The sequence below is a fragment of the Catharus ustulatus genome, chromosome 39 (assembly GCF_009819885.2).
Source record: "Catharus ustulatus isolate bCatUst1 chromosome 39, bCatUst1.pri.v2, whole genome shotgun sequence".
Lineage (NCBI taxonomy): Eukaryota > Metazoa > Chordata > Aves > Passeriformes > Turdidae > Catharus > Catharus ustulatus.
The window spans coordinates 686439-700241 of NC_046259.1; the positions used below are offsets into that span (position 1 = coordinate 686439).

At 56.4% G+C, this 13803-nt stretch overlaps 1 protein-coding gene across 1 annotated transcript in view; it reads right to left on the reverse strand.

Moving 5' to 3' along the window:
- Nucleotides 1–9763: 9763 nt before the first annotated feature.
- LOC117010177 (histone-lysine N-methyltransferase 2B-like) overlaps nt 9764–13803 on the reverse strand; it is a gene marked incomplete at its 5' end in the record, with an annotated part of 29040 nt that continues 25000 nt past the window's right edge. The window contains one exon of the mRNA XM_033084436.2: nt 9764–11627. Within this exon, the coding sequence (XP_032940327.1) occupies nt 11352–11627 (276 nt within the window). The remainder of the gene's footprint in view (nt 11628–13803) is intronic.

Here is a 13803-nt window from a genome sequence, read left to right on the forward strand (position 1 = left end):
TTATTCCTTGATATTTAGTTTATTTTAGTGGAATCTGAGATTATTTTGTGTTATTTTGGGTAATTTCAGTGGATTTCGGGTTTACTTTTGTTATTTTGGGGTGGTTTGGGAAATTTTAGTGAAATTTGGGTTATTTTGGTTATTTTTGGGTAATTTCAGTGGAGTTTGGGGTGATTTTGGATTATTTTGATTATTTGGGGAAATTTTTAGTGGATTTGGGGGCGATTTTGGTAATTTTTGGTTATTTTAGGTTATTTTGGGGTGATTTTGGTATTTTTGGGGTGGCTTGGGCCATTTTGAGCCATTTTGGGACATTTTTGGGACATTTTGGGCCAATTTGGGTAATTTTGGGCCATTTTGGGACAATTTAGGTAATGTTGGGGCATTTTTGCTCATTTTGGGCCATTTTGGGCCATTTTGGGGCATTTTTGGGGTTATTTTTGGGCATTTTTGCTCATTTTGAGCCATTTTGGGGCCATTTTGGGGCATTTTTGGGTCGTTTTTGCTCATTTTGAGCCATTTTGGGCCATTTTTGGTGATTTTGGGCCGGTTTTGGGATCATTTTTGGCCATTTTTGGTCATTTTTGCTCATTTTGAGCCATTTTGGGCCATTTTTGGGTTATTTTTGCTCATTTTGAGCCATTTTGGGCCATTTTTGGGTTATTTTGGGGCCTTTTGAGCCATTTTGGGCCATTTTTGGATTCTTCCCCCCAAATTTCCCCTCCCCCCCCGCCCCGCCCGGGCCCTTTGGCAATGATGACGTCACCAACCCGCCCCGGCGGTTCGGGCTCATTAACGAGGGCGTTAATTGCCCTTAATTAGCGGCCGCAATTAGCGGGCACCGCCCCGCCCCTCCCCCACCCCGGGGCGCCCTGACCTGCGGGGACCCCGCGGGGAATGCTGGGAAAGGGGGCGGGGCCTGGAACGGGGGGCGGGGCCTGGGACAGGGGGCGGGGCCAAGGTCGGGGGCCCAGTTTGGGGTTGGGTTCCCAGTTTGGGTTCCCAGTTTGGATTCCCAGTTTGGGGTTCAGGTCCCAGTTTGGGTTCCCAGTTTGGGGTTGAGTTCCCAGTTTGGGTTCCCAGTTTGGGGTTCAGGTCCCAGTTTGGGTTCCCAGTTTGGGGTTCAGGTCCCAGTTTGGGTTCTCAGTTTGGGGTTGAGTTCCCAGTTTGGGTTCCCAGTTTGAGTTCCCAGTTTGGGTTCCCAGTTTGGGGTTGAGTTCCCAGTTTGGGTTCCCAGTTTGGGGTTCAGGTCCCAGTTTGGGTTCCCAGTTCGGGGTTGGGTTCCCAGTTTGGGTTCCCAGTTTGGGGTTCAGGTCCCAGTTTGGGTTCCCAGTTTGGGTTCCCAGTTTGGGGTTGGGTTCCCAGTTTGGGTTCCCAGTTTGGGTTCCCAGTTTGAGTTCCCAGTTTGAGTTCCCAGTTTGGGGTTGGATTCCCAGTTTGGGTTCCCAGTTCAGGTTCCCAGTTTGGGGTTGGGTTCCCAGTTTGGGTTCCCAGTTCGGGGTTGGGTTCCCAGTTTGAGTTCCCAGTTTGGGTTCCCAGTTTGCGGTTGGATTCCCAGTTTGGGTTCCCAGTTTGGGGTTGGGTTCCCAGTTTGGGTTCCCAGTTTGGGGTTGGATTCCCAGTTTGGGTTCCCAGTTTGGGTTCCCAGTTCGGGGTTGGGTTCCCAGTTTGGGTTCCCAGTTTGGGTTCCCAGTTTGGGTTCCCAGTTCGGGGTTGGGTTCCCAGTTTGAGTTCCCAGTTTGGGTTCCCAGTTTGCGGTTGGATTCCCAGTTTGGGTTCCCAGTTTGGGGTTCAGTTCCCAGTTTGGGTTCCCAGTTTGGGGTTGGATTCCCAGTTTGGGTTCCCAGTTTGGGGTTGGGTTCCCAGTTTGGGTTCCCAGTTTGGGGTTCAGTTCCCAGTTTGGGGTTCAGTTCCCAGTTTGGGGTTGAGTTCCCAGTTTGGGTTCCCAGTTTGGGGTTGAGTTCCCAGTTTGGGTTCCCAGTTTGGGTTCCCAGTTTGGGGTTCAGGTCCCAGTTTGGGTTCCCAGTTTGGGGTTCAGTTCCCAGTTTGGGTTCCCAGTTTGGGGTTCAGTTCCCAGTTTAGGTTCCCAGTTTGGGTTCCCAGTTTGGGGTTCAGTTCCCAGTTTGGGTTCCCAGTTTGGGTTCCCAGTTTGGGGTTGAGTTCCCAGTTTGGGTTCCCAGTTTGGGTTCCCAGTTTGGGGTTGGGATCCCAGTTTGGGTTCCCAGTTTGGGGCTGGGTTCCCAGTTTGGGTTCCCAGTTTGGGTTCCCAGTTCGGGGTTCAGTTCCCAGTTTGGGTTCCCAGTTTGGGGCCAGGCCCCGCCCACCGGAAGTTGGCCCCGCCCCTTTCCCGTGGGAACCGGAACCCGGGAGGGACTGGGACAAACTGGGACCAACTGGGATGAACTGGGACCAACTGGGACCAACTGGGATGAACTGGGAGAGGGGGAAATTGCGGACTGGGACCAACTGGGATGAACTGGGACCAACTGGGAGAGAAGGACACCTGGATTGGTTCAAACTGGGCCAGACTGGGACTTTGGGACTGCGCCAAACTGGGCCAAACTGGGACAAACTGGGACAGGGTGACACCGGGGAACTGGGCCAAACTGGGAGAGGAGGACACTGTACTGGGTCAAACTGGGACAAACTGGGAGAGGAGAGATTGAGGCCAAACTGGGACAGGGCCAAACTGGGACTGGGCCAAACTGGGAACTGGGGCCAAACTGGGAACTGGGGCCAAACTGGGACTGGGGCAAACTGGGATGGGGTCAAACTGGGAACTGGGGCAAACTGGGATGGGGTCAAACTGGGAACTGGGGCCAAACTGGGAAAGGGTAACCCTGGGACTGGATCAAACTGGGACAGGAAAAACCCAGGAACTGGGCTGAACTGGGACCCTGGGACTGGGCCAAACTGGGACGGGGTAACCCCGGTACTGGGGCCAAACTGGGATGGGGCCAAACTGGGACAGGGTGACCCCGGTACTGGGGCCAAACTGGGACAGGGTCAAACTGGGATGGGGTCAAACTGGGAACTGGGCCCAAACTGGGACCAAAGTAGGACAGGGTGAGCCCGGGAACTGGGGCCAAACTGGGATGGGGTGACACTGGGACTGGATCAAACTGGGATGGGGTCAAACTGGGACTGGGGCAAACTGGGACAGGGCCAAACTGGGAACTGGGGCCAAACTGGGATGGGGTGACCCTGGGACTGGATCAAACTGGGGCAAGGTCAAACTGGGACTGGGGCCAAACTGGGAGAAACTGGGAGAGGGACAAAGCAGGGACAGGGTGACACCGGGACAGGGCCAAACTGGGCCAGACTGGGAACTGGGGTGAAACTGGGATGGGATCAAACTGGGAACTGGGGCCAAACTGGGATGGGGTGACCCCGGGACTGGGACAAACTGGGACGGGGTCAAACTGGGACAGGGTCAAACTGGGAGAAACTGGGAGAGGGGTAAACCAGGAACAGGGTGACACCGGGACAGGGCCAAACTGGGATGGGGTCAAACTGGGAACTGGGGCCAAACGGAGAAACTGGGAGAGAGACAAACCAGGGACAGGGTGAAACTGGGACTGGGCCAAACTGGGACCCCGGAACTGGGGCCAAACTGGGACAGGGTCAAACTGGGAACTGTGGCCAAACTGGGACTGGGCCAAACTGTGACTGGGGCCAAACTGGGACTGGGTAACCCCGGTACTGGGGCCAAACTGGGAACTGGGGCCAAACTGTGACTGGGGCCAAACTGGGACCGGGTGACCCCGGGACTGGGTTAAACTGGGACAGGAGGAATCCAGGAACTGGGGCCAAACTGGGACAGGGTCAAACTGGGAACTGGGGCCAAACTGGGAACTGGAGCCCAACTGGGACAGGGTCAAACTGGGAGAGGATCAAACTGGGACGGGATGACACCAGGAACTGGGGCCAAACTGGGATGGGGTCAAACTGGGACTGGGACAAACTGGGACGGGGTGGCACTGGGACTGGGACAAACTGGGACCTTGGGACTGGGCCAAACTGGGACAGGAAGAATCCAGGAACTGGGGCCAAACTGGGACTGGGCCAAACTGGGACTGGGCCAAACTGGGACTGGGCTGAACTGGGACAGGGTCAAACTGGGAACTGGGGCCAAACTGGGACAGGGTGACACCAGGACTGGGGCCAAACTGGGACGCTGGGACAGGGTCAAACTGGGATGGGGCCAAACTGGGAGAGGGTGACACCGGCACTGGGTTAAACTGGGACAGGAAGAATCCAGGAACTGGGGCCAAACTGGGACGGGGTGACACCGGGACTGGGTTAAACTGGGACTGGGACAAACTGGGACTGGGTTAAACTGGGACTGGGCCAAACTGGGACAGGGTAACCCCGGTACTGTAGCAAACTGGGACAGGGTCAAACTGGGAACTGGGGCCAAACTGGGATGGGGTGACACTGGGACTGGGGCCAAACTGGGATCCAGGAACTGGGGCCAAACTGGGACAGGGTGACACCGGGACTGGGACAAACTGGGGCCAAACTGGGACAGGAAGAATCCAGGAACTGGGGCCAAACTGGGAGAGGGTGACACTGGTACTGGGGCCAAACTGGGACAGGGTGACAGCAGGAACTGGGGCCAAACTGGGACTGGGCCAAACTGGGAACTGGGGCCAAACTGAGATAGGGTCAAACTGGGACTGGGGCAAACTGGGAACTGGGGTGACACCGGGACTGGGGCAAACTGGGAACTGGGGCCAAACTGGGATGGGGTAACCCCGGTACTGGGGCCAAACTGGGATGGGGCCAAACTGGGAACTGGGGCCAAACTGGGACGGGGTGACACCAGGACTGGGTCAAACTGGGATGGAGCCAAACTGGGACTGGGTCAAACTGGGAGAGGGGCAAACTGGGACGGGGTGACACTGGGAACTGGGCCAAACTGGGACTGGGTCAAACTGGGACAGGGTCAAACTGGGACTGGGCCAAACTGGGACAGGGGCAAACTGGGACAAGGTGACACCGGGAACTGGTACAAACTGGAATGGGGCCAAACTGGGAACTGGGGCCAAACTGGGATGGGGTGACACCGGCACTGGGACAAACTGGGACGGGGTCAAACTGGGAACTGGGGCTACACTGGGACCCTGGGACTGGGGCAAACTGGGATGGGGTGACACCGGGACTGGGGCAAACTGGGATCCAGGAACTGGGGCCAAACTGGGACACGGTCAAACTGGGACTGGGCCAAACTGGGACGGGGTAACCCCGGTACTGGGGCAAACTGGGAGAGGGTCAAACTGGGAACTGGGGCCAAACTGGGATGGGGTGACACCGGGACTGGGGCAAACTGGGAACTGGGGCCAAACTGGGATGGGGCCAAACTGGGACTGGGCCAAACTGGGATGGGGTGACACCGGGACTGGGGCCAAACTGGGATCCAGGAACTGGGGCCAAACTGGGACGGGGTAACCCCGGTACTGGGGCCAAACTGGGATGGGGCCAAACTGGGAACTGGGGCCAAACTGGGACGGGGTGACACCAGGACTGGGTCAAACTGGGATGGAGCCAAACTGGGACTGGGTCAAACTGTGAGAGGGGCAAACTGGGACTGGGCCAAACTGGGACTGGGGCAAACTGGGACAAGATGACACCAGGAACTGGTACAAACTGGAATGGGGCCAAACTGGGAACTGGGGCCAAACTGGGACGGGGTGACACCGGCACTGGGACAAACTGGGACGGGGTCAAACTGGGAACTGGGGCTACACTGGGACCCTGGGACTGGGGCAAACTGGGATGGGGTGACACCGGGACTGGGGCAAACTGGGAACTGGGGCCAAACTGGGACTGGGCCAAACTGGGATGGGGTGACACCGGGACTGGGGCCAAACTGGGATCCAGGAACTGTGGCCAAACTGGGACAGGGTCAAACTGGGACTGGGCCATACTGGGACAGGGTGACACCAGGAACTGGGGCCAAATTTGGACAGGAAAAACCCAGGAACTGGGCTGAACTGGGAACCCGGGACTGGGCCAAACTGGGACGGGGTAACCCCGGCACTGGTTTATACTGGTTTATACTGGGCCCCCCCTCCCCCCTCCCTCCCCCCCCGCCCCTCCCCCACCCCCCCAAACCTGGTCGCCGCCCCTCGGGGGGGCCGGGGGGGGGAGGGGCGGCCCCCGCTCCGCTCTCGCTCGCCGCTGTCGCCTCCGTTGTCCCCTCGCTGTCCCCGCCGTGTCCCCGCTGTCCCCTCGCTGTCCCCGCGCTGTCCCCAAGGGGGCCCCGCCCCTCCCCCCCCGCGGCCACGCCCCTCCCCCTTCCCCTCCCCCACCCCCCCTCCCCAAAATGTTTAATTGGGGCGTGGGGGACGCGGATTAATCCGGGCGGGGCCCCCGAGGGTGGGGGAGGGGAGGGAGGGGCGGAGGGGGGTGGGGGAGGGGCGGGGAGGGGAGGGGAAGGGGTGGGGGAGGGGTTGGGGGAGAGTTTGGGGGGGATTTGAGGGGTCCTGGTGGGTTGGGAGGGAATTTGGGGGAGATTTTGGGGGGTTCTGATTGCTGGGGGGGGGAATTTTGGGGAGATTTTGGGGGGTCCAGGTTGCTGAGAGGGAATTTTGGGGGGTCTTGATTGGTTGAGAAGGAATTTTAGGATGAATTTGGGGGGTCCTGGTTGGTTGTGAAGGAATTTTGGGGAGATTTTGCGGGGTCTTGATTGGCTGAGAGGGAATTTGGGGAGAACTTTGGGGATTCTGATTTGTTGGGAAAGAATTTGGGGGGTCCTGGTTGGTTGGGAAGCGAATTTTGGGGAGATTTTGGGGGGGTCCAGGTTGCTGAGAGGGAATTTTGGGGGGTCTTGATTGGTTGAGAAGGAATTTTAGGGTGAATTTGGGGGGGTCCTGGTTGGTTGTGAAGGAATTTTGGGGGATTTTGGGCGAATTTTGGGGGAATTTTGAGGGAATTTTGTGGGAATTTTGGGAAGATTTTGGGGGGATTTGGGGAAGATTTTAGGGGGAATTCTGGGAGGATTTTGGGGGGGATTTTGAGGGATTTTGGAGAAAATTTGGGGGCATTTTGAGGGGAATTTTTGGGAAATTTGGGGAAGATTTTGGGGAGATTTTGAAGGGAATTTGGGAAGATTTTGGAGGAGATTTTGGGGGGATTTTTAGGGAATTTGGAGGGGATTTTGAGGGGATTTGGGGAAATTTTGGGGGGATTTGGGGAAGATTTTGGGGGGATTCTGGGAGGAATTTTGGAGGGATCTGCAAGGAATTTTGAGGAGATTTTGGGAGAATTTTGGGGGATTTGAGGGGGATTTTGAGGAGGATTTTGGGAGAATTTTGGGGGATTTTTGGGAGATTTTGAGGGGGATTTTGGGGAGATTTTGGGAAGATTTTGGGGGGACTTTGGGTGGATTTAGGGGGGATTTTGAGGGAGATTTTGGGAGATTTTGGGGAAGTTGTGGGGGGATTTTGGGGAGATTTGGGAGGGATTTGGAGAGAGATTTTGGGCAGATTTTGGGGAGATTTTGAGAGAATTTTGGGGAGATTTGGAGGGGGATTTGGGGAAGATTTTGGGGGGATTTTGGGTGGATTTAGGGGGGATTTTTGAGGGAATTTTGTGGGAATTTTGTGGGGATTTTGAGGGAGATTTTGGGGGGATTTGTGGGCATTTTGGGGGGAATTTTGAGGGGAATTTTTTTGAAATTTTGGGAAGATTTGGGGAAGATTTTGGAGGGATTTTGGGGGAGATTTTGGGAGGATTTTTGGAGGGATTTTGGTGGTATTTGAGGGGGGGTCCTGATTGCTTGGGGGAGGGATTTGGAAAAGGGAAAATTCTGGGAGGATTTTGAGGGAGATTCAAAAGGGACCCCCCACCCCCTTCCCGCCATTTTCCCCCTCAAATTTCCCGCCATTTTCCCCTCCCATTTCCCGCCATTTTCCCCTCACATTTCCCGCCATTTCCCCCTCACATTTCCTGCCATTTCCCCCTCCCATTTCCCGGTATTTTCCCCTCCCATTTCCCGCCATTTCCCCCTCCCATTTCCCGCCATTTCCCCCTCCCATTTCCCGCCATTTCCCCCTCCCATTTCCCGCCATTTTCCCCTCCCATTTCCCGCCATTTTCCCCTCACATTTCCCGCCATTTTCCCCTCCCATTTCCCACCATTTCCCCCTCACATTTCCCGCCATTTTCCTCTCACATTTCCCGCCTTTTCCCCTCCCATTTCCCGCCATTTTCCCCTCCCATTTCCCGCCATTTCCCCTCCCATTTCCCGCCATTTCCCCTCCCATTTCCCGCCATTTTCCCCTCACATTTCCCGCCATTTTCCCCTCACATTTCCTGCCATTTCCCCTCACATTTCCCGCCATTTCCCCCTCCCATTTCCCGCCATTTTCCCCTCAAATTTCCCTCCATTTCATCCTCCCATTTCCCGCCATTTTCCCCCCCCATTTCCCCTCATTTTCCCGCCATTTTCCCCTCCCATTTCCCGCCTTTTTCCCTCCCACTTCCCACCATTTTCCCCTCCCATTTCCCGCCATTTTCCCGCCCTTTCCCCGGATTTTTCCCCTCCCCCACTCCCCAAATTCCAGAACCTTCCACTCCAATCGGCGTCTTTATTGTGGGCGGAGCTCGCGCCGCCGTTAAATTAAAATACAAAACCCTAAACTCCCAAAAACACCCGGAAACGCCCCAAAAATCCTGCGGGGGGAGGGGCTGGACCCATTTCGAGGGGGGGATGGGGGGAGGGGCCCACGGGCGGGGTCTGAGGGGGCCCATGGGGGGGGGTCTGGGGGTGGGGGAGGGGTCTCCAGGGCTGGAGGCGGCGCCGGGAACGTCCCAAAATCCCTTCCGGGGGCTCCCGGCGTCGGAGGCGTCGACGACTTCCCAAAATTTCCTTCCCGTGATTTTTGGGAGGTTCTGGTTGATTGGAGGCGTCTTAAGGATTTCTGGGAGCGCCCCAACGACTTTTCCCGGCTCTTGGTTGGCCACGACAACTCTTGGTTGACCACCATGACCTTTGGTTGACCACCACAACTCTTGGTTGACCCCAACGACTCTTGGTTGACCACCACAACTCTTGGTTGACCCCAACGACTCTTGGTTGACCACCACAACTCTTCGTTGACTCAATTAACTCTTGGCTGACCATCAGGACTCTTGGTTGGCCACCACAACTCTTGGTTGACCACCATGATTCTTGGTTGGCCACAACTCTTGGTTGACCACCATGATTCTTCGTTGGCCACCGTGACCTTTGGTTGACCTCCAACGACTCTTAGTTAACCACCACAACTCTTAGTTAACCACCACAACTCTTGGTTGACCACCACAACTCTTGGTTGACTCAATTAACTCTTGGCTGACCATCAGGACTCTTGGTTGACCACCAGGACTCTTGGTTGGCCACCATGACCTTTGGTTGACCGTCACAAGTCTTGGCTGATGTCCATGATTCTTGGTCAACTCCCATGGCTCTTGGTTGACCACCATGACTCTTGGTTGACCACCACAACTCTTGGTTGACTACCATGATTCTTCATTGGCCACCATGACCTTTGGTTGACCACCACAACTCTTGGTTGACCATCATGACTCTTGGTTGACCCCAATGACTCTTGGTTGACCGTCACAAGTCTTGGCTGATGTCCATGATTCTTGGTTGACCACTACGACTCTTGGTTGACCACCAGGACTCTTGATCGACCACCAGGACTCTTGGTTGACCACCATGACCTTTGGTTGACCACCACAAGTCTTGGCTGATGTCCATGATTCTTGGGTGACCACCATGATTCTTGGTTGACCCCAATGACTCTTGGCTGACCTCAATGATTCTTGGTTGACCACCATGACTCTTGGTTGACTCCAATGACTCTTGATTGACTGTCACAAGTCTTGGCTGATGTCCATGATTCTTGGCTGACCACCACAACTCTTGGTTGCCCACCAAGACTCTTGGTTGACCACCAGGACTCTTGCTGACCACCACTACTCTTGGCTGACCACCATGAATCTTGGCTGACCCCAATGACTCTTGGTTGGCCACCAGGACTCTTGGATGACCACTTCAACTCTTGGTTGACCACCACATCTCTTGGTTGACCGTCAAAACTCTTGGCTGACCACCAAGACTCTTGGTTGACCCCAACGACTCTTGGCTGACCTCAATGACTCTTGGTTGACCACCATGACTCTTGGTTGACCACTGCAAGTCTTGGTTGACTCCAATGACACTTGGCTGACCACCATGACTCTTGGTTGACCACCACAACTCTTGGTTGACCACCACAACTCTTGGTTGACCACCACGACTCTTGACTGACCACCATGATTCTTGGTTGACCACCACAACTCTTGGTTGGCCACCACAATTCTTGGTTGACCACTCCAAGTCTTGGTTGACCATCAAAACTTTTGGTTGGCCACCACAACTCTTGGTTGATCACTGCAACTCTTGGTTGACCACTGCAACTCTTGGTTGACCACCAAGACTCTTGGTTGACTTCCATGACTCTTGGTTGACCACCACAAGACTTGGCTGATGTCCATGATTCTTGGTTGACCAGCACAACTCTTGGTTGACCACCATGACTCTTGGTTGGCCACCACAGCTCTTGGTTGACCACCATGATTCTTGGTTGACCACCATGACCTTTGGTTGACCACCACGACCTTTGGTTGACCACCACAACTCTTGGTTGACCACCATGACTCTTAGTTGACCACAATTCTTGGTTGACCACCAGGACTCTTCGTTGGCCACCGTGACCTTTGGTTGACCCCAATGACTCTTGATTGACTGTCACAAGTCTTGGCTGATGTCCATGATTCTTGGCTGACCACCACAACTCTTGGTTGCCCACCAAGACTCTTGGTTGACCACCAGGACTCTTGCTGACCACCACTACTCTTGGCTGACCACCATGAATCTTGGCTGACCCCAATGACTCTTGGTTGGCCACCAGGACTCTTGGATGACCACTTCAACTCTTGGTTGACCATCACATCTCTTGGTTGACCGTCAAAACTCTTGGTTGACCACCAAGGCTCTTGGTTGACCCCAACGACTCTTGGCTGACCTCAATGACTCTTGGTTGACCACCATGACTCTTGGTTGACCACTGCAAGTCTTGGTTGACTCCAATGACACTTGGCTGACCACCATGACTCTTGGTTGACCACCACAACTCTTGGTTGACCACCACAACTCTTGATTGCCCACCACAACTCTTGGTTGCCCACCACAACCCTTGGCTGACCCACCAACCCACCAACAACCACTCCCCATCCCCTCCAACCACGCCAGAACCTCTCCATCCCCCAACCCCTCCACCCCACCGCCCCCGGCACGCCCCGGCGACCCCTCCCGGCTCAGTTGAGGAAGCGCCGGCAGCGCCGGGCGCCGCAGTTGCAGGGCAGCTTGGCCGCCGGCTCCTCGATGGGGAACTTGTAGTCGTAGGTGAGCTCCTCGCCGCGCAGGATGCGGCGCAGGGCGAAGATGACGATGCGCTTGTGGCCCTCGACGTGGATGACGCGCGAGTAGCAGTTGGGCTCGCACGAGTGGTTGATGAAGCGCGCGGCGCTGCCGTGCATGGTGGCGTCCACCACCTCGGCCTCGTCGATGCGGAACATGTAGCAGCCGATGCCCTGCGGGGACGGCCGGGGGGTCAAGGGTTGGGGTGTGGTCAAGGGTTGTGGTCAAGGGTTGGGGGCGTGGTCAAGAGTTTGGGTTTGGTCAAGTGGTGGGGTGTGGTCAAGGGTTGGGGTGTGGTCAAGGGTTGGGGTGTGGTCAAGGGTTGGGGGTGCGGTCAAGGGTTGGGGGCCATGGTCAAGAGTTGTGGTGTGGTCAAGGGTTGGGGTGTGGTCAAGGGTTGGGGTGTGGTCAAGGGTTGGGGTGTGGTCAAGGGTTGGGGTGTGGTCAAGGGTTGGGGCATGGCCAAGGGTTGGGGTGTGGTCAAGGGTTGGGGTGTGGTCAAGGGTTGGGGTGTGGTCAAGGGTTGGGGTTTGGTCAAGGGGTTGGGGTGTGGTCAAGAGTTTGGGTGTGGTCAAGGGTTGGGGCGTGGTCAAGGGTTGGGGTGTGGTCAAGGGTTGGGGTGTGGTCAAGGGTTGGGATGTGATTGAGTTGGGGTGTGGTCAAAGGTTGGGGTGTGGTCAAGGGTTGGGGTGTGGTCAAGGGTTGGGTTGTGGTCAAGGGTTGGGGTGTGGTCAAGGGTTTGGGCGTGGTCAAGAGTTGGGGTGTGGTCAAGGGTTGGGGTGTGGTCAAGGGTTGGGGTGTGGTCAAGGGTTGGGGTGTGGTCAAGAGTTGGGGGCGTGGTCAAGGGTTGGGGGGTGGTCAAGGGTTGGGGTGTGGCCAAGAGTTGGGGCGTGGTCAAGGGTTGGAGTGTGGTCAAGGGTTGGGGTGTGGTCAAGGGTTGGGGGGTGGTCAAAGGTTGGGGTGTGGTCAAGAGTTGGGGCGTGGTCAAGAGTTGGGGCGTGGTCAAGGGTTGGGGTGTGGTCAATGGTTGGGGGTGTGGTCAAGAGTTGGGGGTGTGGTCAAGGGTTGGGGGTGTGGTCAAGGGTTGGGGTGTGGTCAAGGGTTGGGGTGTGGTCAAGGGTTGGGGTGTGGTCAAGAGTTAGGATGTGGTCAAGAGTTGGGGTGTGCTCAAGGGTTGGGGTGTGGTCAAGGGTTGGGGTGTGGTCAAGGGTTGGGGTGTGGTCAAGGGTTTGGGCGTGGTCAAGGGTTTGGGCGTGGTCAAGGGTTGGGGTGTGGTCAAGGGTTTAGGCATGGTCAAGGGTTGGGGTGTGGTCAAGGGTTTGGGCGTGGTCAAGGGTTTGGGCGTGGTCAAGGGTTTGGGCGTGGTCAAGGGTTGGGGTGTGGTCAAGGGTTGGGGTGTGGTCAAGGGTTGGGGTGTGGTCAAGGGTTGGGGGTGTGGTCAAGGGTTGGGGTGTGGTCAAGGGTTTGGGCGTGGTCAAGGGTTGGGGTGTGGTCAAGGGTTGGGGTGTGGTCAAGGGTTGGGTGTGGTCAAGGGTTGGGGTGTGGTCAAGAGTTTGGTCATGGTCAAGAGTTTCGGCATGGTCAAGGGTTGGGGTGTGGTTGAGAGTTGGGGGTGTGGTCAAGGGTTGGGGGTGTGGTCAAGAGTTGGGGTGTGGTCAAGGGTTGGGGTGTGGTCAAGAGTTGGGCGTGGTCAAGGGTTGGGGAGTGGTCAAGAGTTGGGGCGTGGTCAATGGTTTGGGGTGTGGTCAAGGGTTGGGGGCGTGGTCAAGGGGTGGGGTGTGGTCAAGGGTTGGGGTGTGGTCAAGGGTTGGGGTGTGGTCAAGGGTTGGGGTGTGGTCAAGGGTTGGGGTGTGGTCAAGGGTTGGGGCGTGGTCAAGGGTTGGGGCGTGGTCAAGAGTTGGGCGTGGTCAAGAGTTGGGGTGTGGTCAAGGGTTGGGGTGTGGTCGAGAGTTGGGGTGTGGTCAATGGTTGGGGCGTGGTCAAGGGTTGGGGTGTGATTGAGTTGGGGTGTGGTCAAGGGTTGGGGGTGTGGTCAAGGGTTGGGGGCGTGGTCAAGGGTTGGGGTGTGGTCAAGGGTTGGGGCGTGGTCAAGGGTTGGGGTGTGGTCAAGAGTTGGGCGTGGTCAAGAGTTGGGGTGTGGTCAAGGGTTGGGGCGTGGTCAAGAGTTGGGGTGTGGTCAAGGCGTGGGGCATGGTCAAGAGTTTGGGCATGGTCAAGGGTTGGGGTGTGGTCAAGGGTTGGGGCGTGGTCAAGAGTTGGGGTGTGGTCAAGGGTTGGGGTGTGGTCAAGAGTTGGGGTGTGGTCAAGAGTTGGGGTGTGGTCAAGGGTTGGGGTGTGGTTAAGGGTTGG